The sequence below is a fragment of the Astyanax mexicanus genome, chromosome 5 (assembly GCF_023375975.1).
Source record: "Astyanax mexicanus isolate ESR-SI-001 chromosome 5, AstMex3_surface, whole genome shotgun sequence".
In the NCBI taxonomy this organism is placed as follows: Eukaryota; Metazoa; Chordata; class Actinopteri; order Characiformes; family Acestrorhamphidae; genus Astyanax; species Astyanax mexicanus.
This window is the reverse complement of record NC_064412.1, coordinates 56844181-56866735: the sequence shown is the minus strand read 5'-3', so window position 1 is coordinate 56866735 and position 22555 is coordinate 56844181. Positions and strand designations below refer to the sequence as shown.

The window sequence follows — 22555 nt, the reverse complement described above, 5'->3', positions numbered from 1 at the left end:
TGGATGTAGAGAAGTATAAACATATACCATTCTGACTCCCTATTGGTTTATACTGTGATCCATCACACATACACACACACACACACTCCAGCAAGAACATAGCAGACCCGTGCAGAGACTCAAGAGACAAACTCCAGATAAACTGCAGTCCAACTAAGATTTTAGATGCATTTCAGGTTGAATGCCACGTGACATTGCTCATTCTGCGATGTGACGATATTTTGTCATTAAGTTATGACTTTTTTTTAGTAGTCGACTAATCTGCCGATTAATTATTAAATTAGTCGATTAATCGTGATTATGTTTTTAAAATATTCATTTTTTTAGTACCGCTCTTTATTACCAACTTTATTGGCCAACTAAGCGTGAGGAGAGGCCAATCAGGATGCTCAGGATTTGTCACTCTCTCACAAAATGCATGTTTTTTTTTCCTATATCACCCTTTTTTTTCTTGTGTGCACTCTCTCTCTCTCTCTCTCTTTCTTTCTTTTAATCACACATTAATGACGTATCAACAAAATTAAATTCTGATTGTCGTGCGAATACAACAGGACTCTATGTGTCTCCTTTTCAGGAAACCGTAGTTGAGGACAACTGCAATACTGTAGTTAAATTAAACAATAAGGGTTTTATAGCATCATATAATATAACATACAAAAAAAAAACACTCTCAGTCTCTTCACAGGCTCATCCAGCTACACTGCGGCTGAGGGATTGTGAAAAGGTGAAAGCTATTCTCTGCAGGATTCGGTGAAAATGAGAAGTTGAGGTTCACTACAGCCTTTTCACTCCATTCCATTAGCTTCTGCTTTCCCTCTCTCTCTCTCTTTTTCTCTCTTTTACACGAGTTATTGCTGTGCGATCTGTTCCTGTGAGGAAAGCACTGAACATCTCTCTCTCTCTCTCTCTCTCTCTTGCTCTCGCGTGCTCTCTCTCTCTCTCTCGTGCTCTCTCTCTCTCTCCCTCTCTCGCTCTCTCTCTCTCGCTCTCTCTCTCGCTCTCTCTCTCGCTCTCTCTCTCGCTCTCTCTCTCTTGCTCTTGTGCTCTCTCTCTCTCTCTCTGCAGGGACTGAGAACAGCCTGTTTCATCTCCTCCTTCACTGCTGCATTTCCCTAAATAGCATCCTGAGCACAAAGCCTTGGGTTTTTAGTGGTTTCTCTGAAAGCAAACACACAAAGCACCAAAGGAGCCCATCATCTGCATTACTTCCTCACAAAGACTTCAGCGCACCGCAGAAGGCGGGGGAAGCAAGTCAGACCACACGCGTGCACACACACACACACACACACTCTCTACACACACACACTCACACTCTCGCTCTTTCTACACTTAAGCTGAATGAAGCAATTTAAGCTTCACTCACCCACTCAGTCTCAATCTGTTTAACCGTACGGTAAATAACCACGCCCTCGCGCTCAGTGCACGCGCTCAGTAGCGTAGCACGCTCACGGCCGGCCTACCAATCAGATCCAGCAGAGCCGATGGAAAGAATGCAGCCGTTGGTCCCCACTGACCCTCTCGCACACTGGCCTGCATTGTTGCCCTCTGCACGTCGTTAGGGATCCCGATGGCCGCCTGTCTGCTGCTCACCGGTTCCCTGGATACCAATCCAGCACAGGATGTTGCTGCAGCTGTTTCCTCTTTTTGGAGGAGGAGCCATTAAGTTTACAGTCTCCCCAGTAGTCCCAAAAAACGTCCCAAAACGTGCCGGCGGAGGACTGACCAGAAATCAGCAATCAGCACTCAGGTCATTGGGGTGCATGACCAAATTGAGCAAACAGGTCTATATTCTCTTTAAAATGCAGGCGCCAACTGACCCGACATTCACTTTAAAGATGCGACTGGCAATCGAGTTAATAGTCGCTTCCACAATTCAATTGGTAGTTGACCGACAGTTGGCTAAGTTGGCATGACATTTCAAGATGCAACCATCAAAAGATTGATGGAACTGGGTACTGAAATTCGATAATAAAAAGGTGCAGATTGAAACGTCTCGATACAATCGAGTACCGAAAGGTCTATAAAAATTAAATAAATAAATAGGTAAAATAATTCAGTGCCTGTTTTTGCACAAAACGCTTCAAATGCAGAGAGCGCACGCAACGCAGTAAAAACAACCGTAACAATTCCCTGATGCACACAAGCGGAGAGCGTGCAAAAAAACAAAGATCATTCAAATTGTCCACACACCGCCACTGTGCTAAAATCTCTCAGGCTCATCTCTCTCACTAACTTGCTGTCTCTCTCTCCAGAAAAACATCTGCCAGAAAGAAACAACTCTCAGAAATACAGAGAACTAGAAGCTTTTACAAAAAAATTATCATGACTTTCAATGACTTTTTTTGTGATTGACACCACTGATATAACTGATATAAATATAATTTATTTTTTGTGAATGTAATGCTGATATTTCTTAAAAAGAACTCTTAAATTTTAAAGCATAAAGGAAAATAAAGGAAAAATATTTATAGTTTAAGCAGTTAAAGTAAAGCTGTTCTTTTTGTTCTTAATAAAGCGCCACAAATGGCATGCTCACTGTTTGTTTGTTTCAACATCCAGAAATATGGAGTTTTTCCTGGTGACAGTACGAGAATGATATTATTCATATCGGCTGTCTAAATATGCTGTGTAAAAATAATTTTAGTTTTATTGCATTTTAAGGATACAATTTAGAAAAAGCATTGAACAGAAGTATCGTTTGGGTATCAGTATCGAATTCAAAGTATCGTATTGGTACAGGTATTGAAAAATTTCAAAAAGATACCCAGCCCTAGTCTCTTCCACAATTTAACTGGCTGTCTGCGAATAGTTGTTCCTATTTGATTTCAAAACGCAGCAGTTAATCGTCTAATAATCGCTTCTCAGGTTCAATTGTCTACAGACTTCACTTCTGGAACGTGAATATTAACTGTGTCTTACAGTGTGCTGTTCTTCCTCAGCTCTGCGGGGGAGAGGAAACAAGTTAAAGCGAACGCCGAGACGCCAACGATCTGCGTCCCAGATTCCAGAATCCATGAATAACACACACACACACACACACACACACACACCCCGCGTGATAATAAAAGGCATTATCACCCCTGCTGCGTTTTTGTGAGCGTCACCTCCGCTGGGACGAGGGACAGATAACGTGCTGAACAGGACATATCTGCTTTTCCTCAAACATGACCGGGACCGGGAGCGAGTGAAGCAGAGAAATAAACGAGAAGAAAGAGGAAGAGAAGGAGACGGGCGGACCTTTTTTTTGCTTTTTCAGCCACTGAAAAAATGAACTAACTGTCAACATATACCCGTGACAATAAAGACCAAAAGAAACAGCCTGTTAATATCCTAAGCTCTGTCCTTAAAAGTCAATGAGTTTTAAGAGAAGAAAAATAAGATGAAAAAAGACTAGAGGTTAGGGTTATTTTGTCATTAAAACATATAAGGATGGGTAAATCTACACAATATACTGTAGCAGAGGTGCTAGATCTGTTGCTGTGGCTTCATTTCTGAGAATATAGGACAGAAATCTCTAAAAATAAAAACCTACACCTCTGAAGATGAAGAGAGCACTTCAGTTTCTGAATCAGTTTCTCTGATTTTGCGATTTATAGGTTTATGTTTGAGTAAAATGAACATTGTTTTATTCTATAAACTACAGACAACATTTCTCCCAAATTCCAAATAAAAATATAGTAATTTAGAGCATTTATTTACAGAAAATGAGAAATGACTGAAATAACAAAAAAGATGCAGAGCTTTCAGATCTCAAATAATGCAAAAGAAAAAACAAAATGTTCATATTCATAAAGTTTTGGGAGTTCAGAAATCAATATTTGGTGGAATAACCCATTTGTGTTTTTTCATGCATCTTGGCATTATGTTCTCCTCCACCAGTCTTACACACTGCTTTTGGATAACTTTATGCTGCTTTACTCCTGGTGCAAAGATTTAAACAAGTAGTTCAGTTTGGTGGTTTGATGGTTTGTGATCATCCATCTTCCTCTTGATTATATTCCAGAGGTTTTTAATTTGGTAAAATCAAGGAAACTTGTTTTTTTCCAGAGCCACCTGCTCTGGAAGAGTTTCCAGGTCTCTGAGAATAATGCAGTTATATTAACCGCTGCACACTGAGGCGTCTGTGAAGAAGGGAGGGAGATAAATAGACAGGCAATCGAGTTTTTCCACTTCCTCTAAAGCCTGTAAAACAGAACAGTCACGGGTTGGATTTTCCGCCTTCTGCTGTTCAGCTGCAGCCGGTCTAAAACAGAGACAGCTGATGCACCATCTCCCTGCATTTCTCCATTATCCTCCCTCATCTCCGCTTCCCTCCATCCCTGCTATTATTCTTATTCTCACGCTGTTCGTGAGTCAACGCTGCGACGACACAGGACCGCCAGCCGACTGAACACACAGCCACACAAAGAGAGCAGAGGATGCACACAGAAGCCGTAAATTCTGCGAGGTTAATAGCTGTGCAAAAATGCATCGAGACATTATCAAACTAAAGGCACGGTCCTATTCTTTAAATCCAGAAAGGCAGAAAACTGAAAATTCGTTTTTATAATTTGCTAATTAATGTTTAACTTTAGATCAGTGCAGTAGATACAGAGGAGTTGCTTTGAGATGGTAAAGTTAGGTGTTTGTACTCGTATGCGATCATTCTATATGATTTATAGACGGTAAAGAGGATGGATGACAGTGTTGTAGATGGTCAGAGGTCATTGTTTCAGGGTTCTTTCGTGTCTATGTTACCTTCTGGCTTTCTCATTTTAGATAGACCGTTATTAGGCCTGTTACAATAAGATTTGTTTGCAAACAATATGATGCAATAAACGACATTGTTGTCATTTTAAGACAATTAAATGATATATTGATAACATATGATCATAACAAAGGAATTGCACCCTTTTAAAGATAATAAACTTTCCATTCTTGTTCACGGACCTAAATTTGGAACCCAAAAAAGTTCCCAGCTTGAACCAAATTAGGTTATTGTCATAAATAAATTATATATATATATATATATATATATATATATATATATATATATATATATATATGCCCCACACCATGACATGCAGCCCCGGTCTGTCCCAGCTGGTCCGCGTTGGACCAGCATAAAGACCCTAAGAGAACCTAGGAGACACTGAACTTAAGTAACTAGAGCCGTACTGGGTCTATGTTTCTTTGAGTTTGTTTTGGAGTCTCCTCAAGTCATCTATCTATCTATCTATCCATCTATCCATCCATCCATCCATCCATCCATTCATCCATTCATCCATGAAACCTAGGCATAACAACAGACGTATATACTAGACTTTTTACCGATTATATAAATTGGTAACTGGCCAGAGGGAAACAAATCTATACAATATAGTAATACATATAAAAAAAATTGATTTCATAAATTTCTAAGACTCAATTCTGGTCCACTTTTATCCAAACATCATCATCACCTCCTGACACGACTGCTCTATAGTACAGATGCTGCTATGAAAGCAGCAGATGCTCCTCTGCACCTGTGAGATTAGCGCTGTTTATAAGTTAGACGGATTTCAGCTCTTGAAGTTTTTAAGTTCAAAAGCATCTTTTCATATTTACAAGTCTGGCTAAGCAGCCTGGAGCTTCTTACAGTGCTTTCACATTTCCATCAAATCAACAGCTGCGTATACAAGCAAACTGCAGACGTACACAAACCCGTGCACTCACTCCTTCTCTTCATATCGGAAACGGCTCAAACAACAAAACGCTTCCCACGCAGATCATGAACCAGCGAAGGACGGCCAACGCATGCCTGAGACAGCGGGAGACACCTGGACTACAGCCGGAACTCCAGATTAATCTCAACTAAATATTCTCATGGACCGGAGACAAGATTATAAAAAGATTCTAACAAAATCAAAACAGTGATAGTGTAGTTACATACCAGTAATGCCTGATATCTTGAGATCTATACAATGTGAGACAGGACTATATCAAAACACCATTCAGAAAACATGCAGAGCTGCAGCCATTACCGATAAGGATTCAGTCATAGGTTGCCTGGTCTGTATAGAACCGTCAAGGGGGTTGCCAGTTGAATACAGAACCCTCACTGGGAAGATTTTGACAATAGTTGTAAGGTCTGAAGGGATTCATGTGAGGTCATACAGGAAAGAAGCTGTTGGGTTTAAGGTAAAATCTACATACAGTTCTGCAATAAATAGAGAGCACTTAAAAATTATAAGTTTTTTTGATTTCACCAAATTGAAAAGCTCTGGAATATAATCAAGAGAAAGATGGATGATCAGGAGCCATCAAACCACCAAACTGAACTGCTTGAATTTTTGCACCAGGAGTAAAGCAGTATAAAGTTATCCAAAAGCAGTGTGTAAGACTGGTGGAGGAGAACATGATGCCAAGATGCATGAAATTAAAACTGTGATTAAAAACCAGGGTTATTCCACCAAATATTGATTTCGCATCTTCTCAATCACATGATTTAAACAAAATGTATAGACCATTTGAATCAAAAATCGATTCTGAATCGAATCATGACCCCCAAAATAGGAATCAAATCGAATCGAATCACCAGACACAGAGATTCACATCCTTAGTATTGGATCGGCTAAATCTGAGAAATGTCTTGTAGATGGAAATGGGTCAATACTAATACATAGCCAATCCATTTTCTCTTCCTAGATCTAGCATGGAACATTTTATGTTAAACATGAGACTCGTGTAGCACAGCTCAGCTCGAGGCCACAGGAACACAGAGATTAAGACTCATGGTTAAGAGGAGGTGGATCCTGAAGAGGCTCTATTACACACCTCTTCAGCAGAGCCTGGATAAGCCTATTAGCTGAAGAACGCTGCCCCTATCTCCTCTTATGACAGCCCAGCCACCCACATACAGCAACCCAGCTATTACAGACAACTGAAGAGGAGCCTATTATCAGCCAGAAGACGTATTTCCCTTTCACAGTAAGAGCTGCCATTAGCGCCAATTCACTGATATTATTCTACACAACACACACACACAGGCTGAGGAGTCGGCGGTTATCCAGCTCCCATTGTTTTGACTGAGGAGGACACACTCCAAAAACTAGCAGCTCTTACTGTAACAAAGAGAGATGACATAGCGGAAGATCCGAGAGACAAAACAAGGCCTGTTAACCCTGTAACTAAAGCCCAGCTGCAGACATCCTCCACACAAACGCTCCATCCAGAAGGAATCCACACCAATTTGTGGCCAATTAAGTACAGAGAGGAGTTAAGCTGGCGAGCTGGATGACGTTTTACACAATGGAGAAAAAGAAAAGGCATGCGCAGGAGATCAGAGCCTTAAAAAGGTCTTATTTCTTTGGTTTTTTTTATTGTTTTTGCTGCAGTGATCCAGTATAACACTGCTTTAGTCCAGTGGAGGAGTGGACGAAGAGAAACGAAAGGATTTCAGCTCTTGCTCATGAATATATCGCACCTGATTGGCTAACAGCACTGCGACACCAAGAAGATCAGAGCCTTTAAAAAAGGTCCCATTTCATTGTTTTTCATTGATTTTAAAATCTAGTGTCTAGTTGTGGCCTCTAGTATGAATTAATGATATATGAGCTGTTTTTTTGCGACAAAAAGTGCTCTGGTGATCCAGTGGAGGAGTGGAAGGGGGGAAACAATCTGATTTCGGCTATTGCTCATGAACAATTCTACATGCAAACATATAGTCTCTGATTGGCTAACAGCACTGCGACACCAGGAGGCAGCGAGATGGACTACAAATAAAAACGTTTAAAAATAAAGATGTTTTTACACTAATAACTAATAGTCTATGCAATGTCATATGTTACTTTACAACATGTGTAATAATGCCCTGCTGTTCAGCCACTGACCTAGTCTTAAAGTCTCTCAGAGTAAAACACCAAATCCACCGGAGATCCTATTTAAACCTATAGTTAATTACACACAGAGGTGGGTAGTCCAGGTCCAGAAAGTAAAAATCCTTCTGGATTTTTACTTTTAACTTGTATAAACTAGAACTAGAACAGTTCTAAACATACACCTACTTATCTCAATTGTACTTGGCTGGTGGTGTTTTTGCTCCATAGACTAATTCTAACCATTTGTTTCTTAGCTCTGAATTACTGGGTAAAGCATATAAACACTGATGTGTTATTCGCACAAATAACACAGGAATGAACTGCATGCTGTTCCTAGCGCTGTTAGTTATCTCCTATCTGACGAGACGGCGTCGCCGCCCGGCTTCAGCTCTGCCTGTGGGCGGTCCTGAGCCGAGGTGGGCTCATGAATACTAATAAACTTATTCACGGGTTGATGTGGACACGGTGCTTTTCCTGATCGACTCATTTTTTTTCCTGAATATTTTCTTTTACTAGCTGCTGTAGACAATGAGGAAGAGGTTGAGGAAGAGTTTCATCATGTACAGCATCATAAACAACTCAGAGAGACCTACTGTATTTTACAAAGAAAAAAAAAAAGTGGATTTTAGATGAAGGACACTTAAAGCACAGTGTAAATGCATAGAATCATTCAAAGCTCCTGTAGCTAAACAAACACAGGCCGGGCGGGTTAAATAAATATTCACTTTTAAGCCCCTTGAGCTCTTTATTGAATCTGCTAATCAAACACACAGTGACACATGGCCAGCGGACAATGAGGGCAACACACTGACTATCTCAAACACTCACACACTCATATACTTATACACACATACACACACTCCACAACAAAGACAGGAAGAAGGCTAACTGAACTAAAGGACAAAAAGCAATGAAACAACACAGTAAAATCTGCCTGGCTGAAGCCCAACATGCGGTCAGACAAAAGCACACCACGCTTACAAGAGGCAGAGAGACAGTAAAAAGACCTCAGTTCCACTCAAACAAAATCCACAAGAGACGAGCTACAGGACAGCAGCATGCCCACAGAGCCACCATGAAGACAACCCTGCCAACACAAGAAAAGATCTAATAAAGAAGTGAAAAGATCTAATGCTTGGTTTCTCTTTCTGATGAGACATCAAGAACCAGCAATGCCCTGCAGATGATCAGACAAACACACAGATCAGAATTGAGAAAAGATAAGCACAGACTCCAAATCCAGAACAATACTCCCATCCAAGCATCCTCCATGTTTAAAAAGGCTCTGTCATTATCGCTGTTCGTATAGTATTTTATGGACTAAAAGGCGCACTATTAATGAATGTCTATTTTCTGGTCTATTTTCATTCATTCATAAGGTCCACTTTAAGCAACAATAGTAAGGAACAAGGGTGCCGCCATGTTTCTCTTCTAATGAGGAAGCAGGGGAGGCCCCTAACAAAAAAAAAGTGAAGTCAATCGAGTGCTGGATGTTAATCTACACAGATTTCTCTCCTGAAAACGGTTTATTTGGGTAACGGTTTATTTACAGTAAGCTTAGATTTACAAAAATTCAAGCAGTTCAGTTTGGTGGTTTGATGGTTTGTGATCATCCATCTTCCTCTTGATTACATTCCAGAGGTTTTCAATATGATAAAATCAAAGAAATTCATATTTTTAAGTTCTCTCTAATTTTTTTCCAGAGCTGAACCGTTATATTTATTAGTTTTTAGGAAATAAAGCTTGTATAAAATCAAATGCTATTTATTAAAATGATTACCCAGATGACCCAGGGAATGCTCAGTCGAAACTGACGCCATCTCCATACGTTAATATCAGTCAGTGTTATCAGCAGCTTTCACAATAAATCAGTCGCGCCCTTCATCAGGAACACTTAGTGACCAATCAGAATAAACCCCAGCAGTCGCCTGACGAGGAGCTAATTATGCAAAGCTGTAGCTATTCTTTGTGAAGGGAATCACAATCTGTTTTGCTTATATGAGCCAAAGAAACACACATATAAACACACAGACTCCCCCATTGTGTGGGCTAGAGGTTGGTCCCATTTCCCGAGGGCAACCCATTCGGAGAGGGGGAGGGGCGGCGAGAAAGCAAGCTAACGAGAGCCTTCTGCCTCAATATGACAAATCACCCCTGCCTTCACCCATCCCTATAGAACCCCATCAGTCACCCCAGCACCCCACGCTCGTTTATTCACCCCCGCACACTCCCCTCGCACCCCGTGGGCACAGTGTTCACTCTGTAGACCCCTGCAGCACAGCGTGTACGCTACGCAAACTCCACTACTCACAACTCCCCACAAAAACATACAGATGTCCATCTACTGACATGCAAATCAGCAGGAGCCCAGCCGACCGGCTGCAGCCTTATCAGATCGTGCTCTGCTCTTCACATGCTAAAGCACTAATGCTAATGCTGATGATAATGCTAACTCTGACGTCTCTTCAGCACCAGCTTTACGCTTTACAAAGCTGAGAGATATCCAGAGGTCTCAATCAGGAAAATTCAGGTTGGCTGCATCTTCTGAATGAGATTAGCAGGAAGCGTACGCACAGGCAGGAGCTGGATTAATTGAGACGATGCTAAGGAGCTTTAGCTTTAGCTTTAGTTTTAGCACCTTGAGTAAGATGAGGGTTAGAGCTGTACAGAACATAAAGAACGTAAAACAACAAAAAACAAACCGGTCAGACCGGTCTTACAAACAGCTTGAACCTAAGGAAAGCCCACCTAACAGATACAGGACTATGATAACCACGTGAAAAACTCTAAACATGCAGAGAGAATGCAAGTCAGCAATGATGTAAAGCTCGTTCTAAAGGAAAAGCAAAGAATATATGTAGGTGGGAAAAACAAGGCCATGGACAATTTTGATCTATTATAGACAAACATCAACACAGATATTTTAATGCGACTCAAATTAACAATTAGCACTTCTTCAAGTGCATCACTTATGCACTTTTGGGCTCCATATGCATGTATCCAGTTTGTTTAAAAAATATATATATTATATAATAATAATAGCTCTATGATCATGCTCATCATTTGTGTATGGGAAGAGATTCTCAGCTTAAGACCAATTGGTACATTTATTTGGCAGTGTGGGCAGTGTGCCAAATACTGCTGGAAAATGAAATCCACATCTCCATAAAAGTTGTCAGTAGCCTTGATAATAGTAGACTTGATAATAAAACACAGTGGATCAACACCAGCAGATGAAATCTATCTCAAAACCATCATCGTTTGTGGATTTCATTTTCCAGCAGGACTTGGCACACTGCCCACACTGCCAAAGTCTTATATAATAAGCTTAAACGCCTTAAATAGATCACTGTGTGTGTTTAATACATCTATATAATATATGGGTTTCACATTTTGAACTGAATTACTGAAATAAAGTAACTTTAATTTGTAAATTAAATCAATGAAATTGTAATTATTTAAGATTATTTAAGTCACAATATACTGAATTGTAACCCCTGTATTATGAACTGTATCGTATTGCCAAGTTCATGCCAACACACAGCTCTTTGCTCTAGTGTACATACTGAGTTAACACTGAGTAAACCACCCCCTCTCTGCAGTAAAACACTTGAACGTGACCTCCACGCACCACAGTAAGGCAGCTCCCGGCTCAGAGTGGCTTCTGAAAGCGATCCTCTCGCTGTCTGAATGGCCTTCATTAGCCTGCCGCCTGCAGCCACTGCGCTGGACCATTGTTCCCCCCAACAAAAAGCACACAAACAGGGGATAACACGAGCCCCGGGACTCGCCCACCCACCCGCCAGAGAGAGAGAGAGAGAGAGAGAGAGAGAAAAGGAGGGAAGATGGGGGAGGAGAAGAAAGAGAGAGAAAGAGCATCAGAGAGAACTGGGAAGCCCTCCCCCTCCCCCCGCTAACCCAACAAACCATGACCACAGAGGAAACCGTCATGGGTCAACAGCTTCACTGGAATACCCTTCCCCTACACACACACACCCACACACACACACACAAACACACGACCATGTGACTACACAGGGATCCAGACTACAAATAAAACGTTATAAATAATAATTTTTGAGTAATATAATTCATTAACTCACCAGTAGAGACTGGAAGTGAAAGTTTAATGATGCATTTATTACTATTTTGCTCAATAGACCACTGCAATTGTGTTGTCATTTTGCAGGCTGCACGATGGGTAGAATGAATGGGGGTTTTCAGTAAATCACCTCTATCACATATACATATATACAGAGGTAAATATACAGCTCTGAAAAAAATAAGAGAGCACTTAAAAATGATGAGTTTCTTTGATTTTACCAAATTAAAAACCTCTGGAATATAATCAAGAGGAAGATGGATGATCACAAACCATCAAACCACCAAACTGAACTGCTCAAATTTTTGCACCAGGAGTAAAGCAGCATTAAGTTATCCAAAAGCAGTGTGTAAGACTGGTGAAGGAGAACATGATGCCAAGATGCATTAAAAAAAAACTGTGATTAAAAACCAACCAGGATTATTCCACCAAATGATGATTTCTTAAACTCCGGTCACAATTTTTACAGCTAAACTGCTCTCGCCTCTCTTCTCTCAGCCCATCTCGAAACTCGAGCTTTTCTCTGGACAGGAAGTGGCAGCTGTGTTAATTACCCAAACCCGGCGTCATCAATCAGTGGTCTGTGTGTGTTGGGTGGCTGTGTTTAAGCAGAGCGAGTGCAGCCCGGCAGCTGACCGGCGGCTCTGAGCAGGAAACACACTGCGTCTGAAATCACAGCGGCACAGAGGAGCTTTATCACCATCGGCTGCAGCGCTGCAGGGGTTCAGCATGCTGTGTGGGACTGTGACTGACGGCCTGCAGGGGAAGGACTGTAATAATCACCTCCTCACACAGCAGAACACAGTGACCACCTTTACAGCACAGCAGAACACAGTGACCACCTTTACAGGACAGCAGAGCACAGTGACCACCTTTACAGCACAGCAGAGCACAGTGACCACCTTTACAGCACAGCAGAGCACAGTGACCACCTTTACAGCACAGCAGAACACAGTGACCACCTTTACAGCACAGCAGAGCACAGTGACCACCTTTAAAGCACAGCAGACAGTGTTACAGGACAGTGTGGACATATTACATACTCAATTTGGAGACAAATTAAGACAAGACAGGGTTTAGCGTAAAAAAAAAAAGAGATAAAAGGACAAGTTTAAAAAAAGTTTAAAAAATTTAGGGGCAGAGAATGTTGGTACAGGGTGAAAAGAAGGGAATGAAGAAGGGGACAAAATGAAGAAAAGAGGGAATTAATATGGGGGGAGGATGGGGAGAAGAGAGTTGTCTCAGTTTTCTCAGTCTCCAGAGAAGAGAAGAGAAGAGAAGAGATGGCCTCAGTTTCCAGAAAAGAGAGCAGAAGAGCAAAAAAAAGAAAAGAAAAGAGTGTAGAAAAGAAGTATGTAGAGAAAATTAGAGAAATATGTAGAGAAGAGAATTATGTAGAGAAGAGAAGAGAAAAATTGCCTTAGTTTCCAGCGAAGAGAACAGAAGAGAATAGAAGAAAAGAAAAGTGTAGAAAAGAGAAGCAAGTGGACAAAAGAAGAGAAGCATGAATAGAAGTATGCAAAGAGAAGCAAAAAAGAGAACAGAAAAGAATGTAGGGAAGAGAAGAGAAAAAAATGACCTCAGTTTCCAGAGAAGAGAACAGAAGAAAATAGAAGAAAAGAAGAGTATAGAAAAAAGAAGAGTGTAGAAAAGAGAAGCATGTAGAGAAAAGAAGAGAAGCATGAATAGAAGAGAAGAGAAACATACAGAGAAGAAAAGCATGTAAAGAATAGAAGCGAAGAAGAGAAGCAAAGAGGAAAGTGTAGATTAGAGATGAGAAGAGATGAGAAGAGAAGAGAGAAGAGAAGAGGGCGGTGAGGAAGTAAAGAGACAGATTTAGAGTATTATAAAGTGCTTAGATCAGTGGAAAAGCTCAGTATTGCGGCGCTGCAGGAACAGCAGGGTGCAGACAGGAGAAAACCAGCTCACCCTCCTCCACCCTCACCACCACCTGCTCCACCTCCAGCAGAACAGCCTCCATTAACCTGAACACACAGCCAGAGAGAGGATATGACCTCTACATAAGGTGAACAACACACACACACACACCTCGCATACACACACCCCCCCGCACACACAGATCACAGCACTGCTACACCCACTAAAACCACAGCATGAGGACACTGTACGGGTCAAACCACAACCCAAACCCACAACCTGTCAGACTAAAAGGCCAGCGAGTACCCATGTTCACCCACCCGGCACTCACTGCCCCCCGCCCTGCCACTGCTGCCAGTACCCAGAGGCAAAAGGGAAGCTCTGGTTCCGTCTCCACTCCGGAGTTATTTCTATTTCAAGGCCACTTCTGCTTCCCATAAACCGGCAGGACAGACGGCGCGTCCAGCTAACACATTTCCTCGTATCTCCACGATGATTAAGAGCCTTCACCCAACACTTGCACATGCTCCAACACCCAGAGAGACAAAAAAAAAAAAAAAAAACACAGGAGGGCTGCAGGTCATCCGTGCCCCTCGCATCAGCACAATACCTTCATATATTGGAAAATATCAGATTTCTTAGCTGTGTGAACATTTAACATCTACCCTAATCCTGTCACAATAACTATTGTTTTTATTGACGATACATTGTCCTAGCAACTATTGCAATAAACTATATTATTGTCATTTAAAGACATTGTAATGTTTAAAGCCACTGACAATGATAATTGCACAAGCAATAACAAAGCAACTGTACCCTTTTAAACACAATACAAATGTAATTAATCATAGTTTGGTCATAGTTAACACAAGAGACCATAGCACCATTATTGCAGTAATGTGAATTTATCATCCCATATAAGTCTAGTTCTGGTTAATGCACTTGCACAGATCTCAACATCAAGGTGGACCTTTTAATTATTATGTCGACCTTTTTCTGTTTGCATCATAAGCCGCAAGCTGATTGGCTCTTCTTGCTAAAAATTATTTGTAAACAGATGCCATGGTGAACTTTACATTCCCATTCATATTTCCAACAGTGGTCAATGCGGCTCATCTTGGGTACAAATCCTTTACATGGGAGATGGGAAGATAGGAAGACTTACACAGTTTACACTCAATATTATAATTTACATATATATATATATTATAATAATTAAAATTACATATTAATTTACATATTTAATTTAAATTACAGAAAAATACAGATCACTGACATTTATGAATGTGAACAGTCAATAAAGTACAATTAGCCATTTATCCCTTTTTAATCTCAGCCCTTATTGCTAGTCTACAGGCCTTGTAGAACTTTAGTCTTTGTTTTTTTCTTTCACTTAACATACTTAAGTCTGACTTACAATGATTAGCGTTTTTCGCTATGTTTATGCTCACTTCAACAGCTTTCATTAAACCCTAGGATATTGTCTGTGACCCTGATTGGCTGGGATATTCCTGCCTTTCACACAATGATTCCAGGTTGCCTTAGGACCCAATGAGACTCATAATAATGACAAACAAATAGCTGAAGGTCCAGTCTAACACAATCACTGGTTTACATTGTGCAAAATGCATGACTTAATCCCACACATGCATCAGACTGCGTCAATCTCTTGATCTCAGACATGCTTATTTGCTGTCACTGGATGAAACCACATAAGCATGTCCTCTATATGAGATAATTCAACAACATGATGTAGTGTAGAAGTGAAGTGTGCAATTTTTTGTTAGACATACAATCAGACAGACACCTAAATTATAGCTATAAACATTACAGTACCCTTGTATCTCTAGTGCTACACTTCTAGAAAATAAGAGGAAAACTGAGTAAATGGAAGCTTCTGTCTGAATTAATCGTTGAATGGCAGTGGAAGTCTTTTTCAAACCAATTTTTTAGGGTCCCCAGATGGTCTACATGTTTGATTAATCCCAACTCCCAACACAGAGAGAATAAGAAAGATTACAGACCATCTGGGGGGCTGAGAACCAGCTTGAGGACCAGCATCCCAAAGCTCCAGTCACAGCCCAACCTTGGTCTTGGAGAATGAATCAATTCTCTGCACATTTTAGTGTTTTCTCTTTTGCATCCCATCATCGTAAGTGGGTGCATTTCTCAAAGTGAAGAATCTTTTATATAACGCTGAAAAATAAAGCCAGCTTCAGAACGAATTGAAGGACGCAACTGATGTATCCTTCGCAGAACTCTGTTACCTACAATACACTGTGCAGTCGGGCTGCAACCTATGATTATTCTGGCAGTCAGACTCCGCCTCTTTTTGAGCTGCAGCAGCATTTTTTGAGGAAAGCACAGCGACTCGGTTCTGATACATCAGCTCACAGACGCAGCCTTGTGCTGATCCACATCACCCTAGGAGTGATGAGCAGAAAGAAGAGCGCCATCTACTGTACTGTACCCACCCAGAGAGAGCAAGACTGGGCCGATTGTGCTCTCTCAGGGCTCCGGCAGCTGATGGCTCACTCGGTGCCCCTTGTTTTGGACACTTATTGTGTTCCTTCACAGTTTGAACAGGTGACACCTGCAGAGAGCAGAGAGATGCACCAGCTGCTCTCACACAGAGTTTCTCTCTCTCTCTCACACACACACACTGCCCTAAATCCCTGACACAGCACAATGCATTTTCTCAGGGAGAAAATCAGACTCTGGGATGTAGAGGTGAGTGTTTCTGCACAGTTAACTGCTGCGCTATGCACCGGGAATTCACAGCACACTCATGGCTTGGCTGGCGAGGCCTGGCACAGTCTCCTGGCACAAATGCAGCTCAGCGGGCGTGGGAGTGGGCAGGCTGCAGCTGCCTTGTGCTGGACATCGTCTTAGGGGAGGAGGGCTGACAGCAGGCATCCATGACGCCAAAGCCGGAGAGTTCACCGGGGTCGAACGCACCATGCCAACATCAACCAGCAGGACACAGAGCAGAAACAAGACCCTGGTAGGAAAAGGGACTTAAAACAAGAGGTGTAGAGGTGATCACAACAGTGTCCTTGCTCAATTAAGTGCATGACCATCACTGATTGGTGGAAACTTCACACTAGACCTCGAGCAGTTTGGACTGTGTGTCTCTCCACTCTTCCAGTTTTGTTTTCCCACAAAATCTTACAGCACTTCATATCTTACAGCTTCCCTCTGCTGAAAACAACTTTTATGGGTGATGTGGATTTCATTTTCCAGCAGGACTTCGCACACTGCCCACACTGTGTTGATTGGTTTTATTGTCTGTGAGCCATAGTCATCAACAATAGAAGAAATAAGAGCTTAAAACAGATCCCTCTCTGTGAGTAATACATCTAAAACATATATGAATTTTATATTTTAAACTGAATTACTGAAATAAAGTAACTTTTCAGTGATATTCAATTTTTTTTTGAGATACACTAGTACAAACAGATCTGGGAAAAAAAATACCAAATTAAAAACATACAAATTAAAAATATACAATAATCAGGAGTAAGTTGGATAATCTTAAGCCATCAAACCAACAAACTGAACTGCTTGAACTTTTTGCACCAGGAGTTGTGGCATAAAGTTATCCAAAAGCAGTGTGTAAGACTGGTGGAGGAGAACATGATGCCTAGAGGCATAAAAAAAACTGTGATTAAAAACCAACCAGGGTTATTCCACCAAATATTTTATATTTCTGGACTCTTAAAACTATATTATGAATATGAACGTGTTTTATTTGCATTATTTGAGGTCTGAAAGCTCTGCAATTTTTTTTTTTTTTATTTCAGCCATTTCTCATTTTCTGTAAATAAATGCTCTAAATGACAATATTTTTATTAGGAATTTGGGAGAAATGTGGTCTGTAGTTTATAGAATAAAACAACAATAAAAAACAAGCCTTGTATATGTGGGAGAAAGTATAAATATAAATATATGTGTGTGTTTCACACGCATGTGTTGCAAATGGCCCATCTGTTTTAATTAGGTCTGTGTGTAATTCGCTGCTGGCGAGCAGATGTGGACAGCTGTGTGAGCTCTTCTTTCCCTATCTCTCTCTTTCTTTCCCTCTCTCTCTCTCTATCCACTGTCCAAACACTCCTGCACCCCCCATCTCCGTTTGGCACTACGGCACACCCAGGTTTGCTTCCCCTGCTTCCGGATCAACATTCCCACCCCAGTATCACTCGATTCAGACACTTTTCCATTTCCCTTTCCAGCCTCGTCTCAGCAAAAACTCAAAGTCAAACCTTCAGCACTGCGACTTTGAAAAGCCCACTCTCCGTCCGACAGACCGGCGTGACAGCATTTCCCTCAGCCGGCACCATATTTACGCCTGCGGGAGCCGAGCAGAGCCGAGCACAGAATTCCACTTATCCAGATAGCCATGCAAAACAGCAACTGAAAAACAGCTTCTGTAACGGCCACGCTGACCTTTACACTCAACCACCATGATCTGTTTCTATTCCTATCTTTCCTAAATATCTTTTACACAACTGTATAATTTTCTTATTTCTATTGCTAAGCAATAAGCAATACAATGGCACTGTAGAATATACACTTCAGTTTCTGAATCAGTTTCTCTGATTTTGCTATTTATAGGTTTATGTTTGTTTCTATAAAATACAGACAACATTTCTCCCAAATTCCAAATAAATATATTGTCATTTAGAGCATTTATTTACAGAAAATGAAAAAAAAAGTTGCAGAGCTTTCAGACCTCAAATAATGCAAAGAAAAAAAAAACAAGTTCATATTCATAATATAGTTTTAAGAGTTCAGAAATCAAATCAAATCACATATTTGGTGGAAAAATCCAATTGGTTGGTTTTTAATCACAGTTTTTAATCATGCATCTTGGCATCATGTTCTCCTCCACCAGTCTTACACACTGCTTTTGGATAACTTTATGCTGCTTTACTCCTGGTGCAAAAATTCAAGCAGTTCAGTTTGGTGGTTTGATGGTTTGTGATCATCCATCTTCCTCTTGATTATATTCCAGAGGTTTTAAATTTGGTAAAATCAAAGAAAAGCATGAAAGCACTGCTGGAGCAGCATTAACATTACCACTAACTGCATTAAGTGCTAGCTCTTCTGCCATTTAAAGGTGAGTATATCTGACTGTAGCAAAAATCCAAGCAGCCCAGCCATTTAATCACCCAAATAAACAGTTTTCAGGAGAGAAATCAGTATAGAATAACATCCAGCACTCTTTAAAAGGATTTTTTTACTTTTAGGCTGAATTTTGAAGGTAAAACATGGCGACACCTTTGTTCCTTACTAGTGTTGCATAATGCACCTTATAATCCAGTGTGCCTTATAGTGTGCGAAAAATACAGTATTTTATAATGCTAATCATTTCAATTCCCCCCTAATGTTCACTTTTACAAAGTTAAGCAGTCTAATATTTATAACACTGAACTGATTCCTAATTATACTGCATGGGCTGAGGGTTGCAGGCGTTATATGACCTTTCACTGCTCTGCGGCTTCACACTGATAAGCTGAAGGGTTCAGATCAGTAAAGGCGGCTACACCGTTATCTAGAGCAAGACTGGGATTAATCAGCAGCGGAGAAACAAGGCCAGGAGGTGTTAATCTGAGGAACAGCACAGATTTAAACAGGCAGGGTGATGTTTTACAGCTCAGGACCTGCTGAGATCCTCGCTGAGCTCCGTCCATCCATTCATAAACCACACGGCCGCCGCTGTCCGACCAGCGCTAATAAGGGCTACTACAGTATTATACACATACATCACACATATACACGAGAGGAAGTGACTTATAATTCGAGCTGCTGTTTCCTGATAAAAACGCGAGAGCCCCCACCCCGCTGACTAGCATCTGGCTATTCCCTAAGCATGCACAGTAGTCCTAATCTAGTCATTTACCCAAACACACACACACACACACACACACACACTGACCTTAATACCAGCTTGATGTCCATCAGGGTGTAAGAGCGTGCACAGCCTACGCACAGCCTATACAGCTCGCTCTCGCGCCTCGCGTTCCCTCTTAAACATTTATTTATTACCCACAAAAAAAAAACACTACAGCAATTCTACAGTAAGGTTATGTAATTAAAGCATTAAAGCTGTTTATAGAAACGCTAAATAAATGAATAAATAACCATTAATGTGCATAAATGCTAGACAGTACTGTCAACATTAATGCATGGCCCAATGCGATTAATCGTGGAACTTTAATGTCTTTTTCACACAGATTATTCATTTTACCAAATTTACAGAGCTTGGTGAGGCATTTAAGGTATTAATTTAGCAATGTTAACATAGTGTCGCTACTGACGATTTCAGAAGGATCAACTAGATCACATTTTATTTACGCTGAAATATGGATTAAATCTCATAATTAACTCACCACCCCACTACTTCTCTCTCTCTTACGCGCACTCACTCGCGCACTCACTCGCGCACACTCACTCGCGCACACTCACTCGCGCACACTCACTCGCGCACACTCACTCGCGCACACTCACTCGCACACTCACTCGCACACTCACTCGCACACTCACTCGCACACTCACTCGCGCACACTCACTCTCGCACACTCACTCTCGCACACTCACTCGCACACTCACTCGCACACTCACTCGCGCACTCACTCGCGCACACTCACTCGCGCACTCATTCGCGCACACTCACTCGCGCACACTCACTCGCGCACTCACTCGCGCACTCGTAAGGTAATTACATGTAGTAAATATTATATTCATTATTTTATTTTCAATTAAATATTTATTATACCACAGTTAGTTCTGACCCTGCAGTGTGATTGGCTGAGAGGCATTCTACGAGTGAAGGTAATGCAGTGGTGTTAAACACAGTAATGATTTCCAGGCTGAGCTGCTGATCTTTGGGGATCTGCTGATCTCTGCCCTCACCAGCAGCAGCTTCATTAACCTCAAACACACACAAAAGATGAGTTCTGGACAGGAGAGTCTGCTGAGCTGCTGGTGTTTAAAGGCAGATGTGTATTACAACTCTTTTTCTCCATCTCTGAAGGTTTATTAGTGCAGCAATGTGCACGAGTCATGTTCACTATTATGAGTTTGAGTAAATGAGCATGCATCAGGTAATACCTAATACCACTAAAATATAGTGGTTCCACTATTTTCCAGGAAATATGAGTGAGCCATACACCCATACACCTAGGCATGTCATAGTAAGATTTTTTAAGACAATATATTGTCCCAAAAACTGTCCCAAAAATAAAAAATATTGCAATAGACACTTTAAGATCATTAAATGCCACTGACAGAATGATAATAATATAGAATGACAAAGCAGTTATACCCATTTAAATACAAAAAACACAAAATTGAAGTTAATCATAGTTTGGGACATTTTTTAATGTAATTATCGTGACAGGCCTACATACACCTGTTTTTTCTCTGTTCTCACTTGTTTGCGGTCATTTTTGAGTGTGTAAAAACACAGTAAACACAGCAACTTTTATATTTTATTATTTTAATGCTTAACACTCTAAAGGCTGTATTGACTACGTTTATGAGCACTATACGCCATTAGATAGAAAACAGAAACAACATAAATAAGGCTTAAGACCAATTTCTACTTCTGCATCGATCCAAAACCATGATTCAATCCTATATTGACTACAGTGACAAAAATATACGCAACAGATCATGATACAGTATATTTGAGAGCGCAGGTGCTCTGCAGAGTTTTCTAAGATATCTAAGATACACTGAGACCTGCTCAGTAATGTGAAGCATCCTGAACATCAATCAGCTGAATAAACTGCGCAATAAACCGACGCATGATTTCAGGCTGTGTAAGAGAAGGTATCTGTGTGGGAGGGAAGCAGAACATCAGAACTTGTGTTTGTTTGTGTTGAGGATGACTGGGCTGTATCATCATCACACTGCGTATCCATGTCTGACTGAATTTCAGGAATTCTAAAGGCATTCTCGTGGCCTTTAGATACTGATCATATCTACTGACACTGTGTTCTGAATACACCAGCATTACTGGTGACTGTGTTTCAGATTTGCCACGTGCCTCCTGACTTCTTTACACCTCAACACGCGATCTGTACAGACTAGCAGAGAAAAGAAAACTGGAAACAGTGGAAAACTGAAACAAAGATTAAATCTGATACAGCCTTATATTCTAGTTCAGGCACCCCTGCTCAAATATTAGGGATTATTATTGCACACACAGAAAATCTTTAAAGTCTTAAAGAAGAACTCTGGTGTAAAATTGACTTTTGTTGTACTAAAACATGATAAAAAGTTCTTATCTTTGATGACTAGCAAACCTCCGCTGTCCCAAAGCATTCAGAGATCCAGAAATTTTAACAGTTTGTCCAAAAACCCTTCAAACTGGGTGCCACGGGGCATAATTTACCCTGATAAATCACTTTTTACACCGTTATCCAGCTCAAAGTAGCTCCACAGCTTATTATCTTATTAAAAGTCACAGTATACATCTTATAAAGCTAGCTTCAGCTCTGGATGTATATTTCTGTCATTATCAGTACAGTGATGGTGGCGCTCAGAGCTGAAGCTAGAGTTAAAGGATGTAAACAGTTGTTTTTAATAAGCTTCTTGTGCACTTTTTAAGTTATTAATGCCTCGTTTTAAATGTCAGGGCTCTGCAGATTCTAGCAAGGAGGCAAAGTAGAGCTACTTTGAGCTGGATAACGATGTAAAAAGTGATTTATCAGGGTAAATTATGCCCCGT

General features: G+C 40.9%; 2 protein-coding genes across 8 annotated transcripts in view; both read right to left on the bottom strand.

Moving 5' to 3' along the window:
- The window catches only part of psmb3 (proteasome 20S subunit beta 3), a 213178-nt gene that overhangs the window by 92975 nt on the left and 97648 nt on the right, over positions 1 to 22555 (bottom strand). The window lies entirely within an intron of this gene.
- The window catches only part of agap1 (ArfGAP with GTPase domain, ankyrin repeat and PH domain 1), a 200656-nt gene that overhangs the window by 115113 nt on the left and 62988 nt on the right, over positions 1 to 22555 (bottom strand). Inside the window, exon 1 of one of the 7 annotated variants that reach the window (XM_049479888.1) lies at positions 1461 to 1649. The exons of the other annotated variants lie outside the window; for them this stretch is intronic. Within the exon in view, the coding sequence (XP_049335845.1) occupies positions 1461 to 1536 (76 nt within the window). The 5' untranslated portion in view covers positions 1537 to 1649. Of the gene's footprint in view, positions 1 to 1460; positions 1650 to 22555 lie in introns of those variants that run through there. 7 annotated transcript variants of the gene reach the window in all.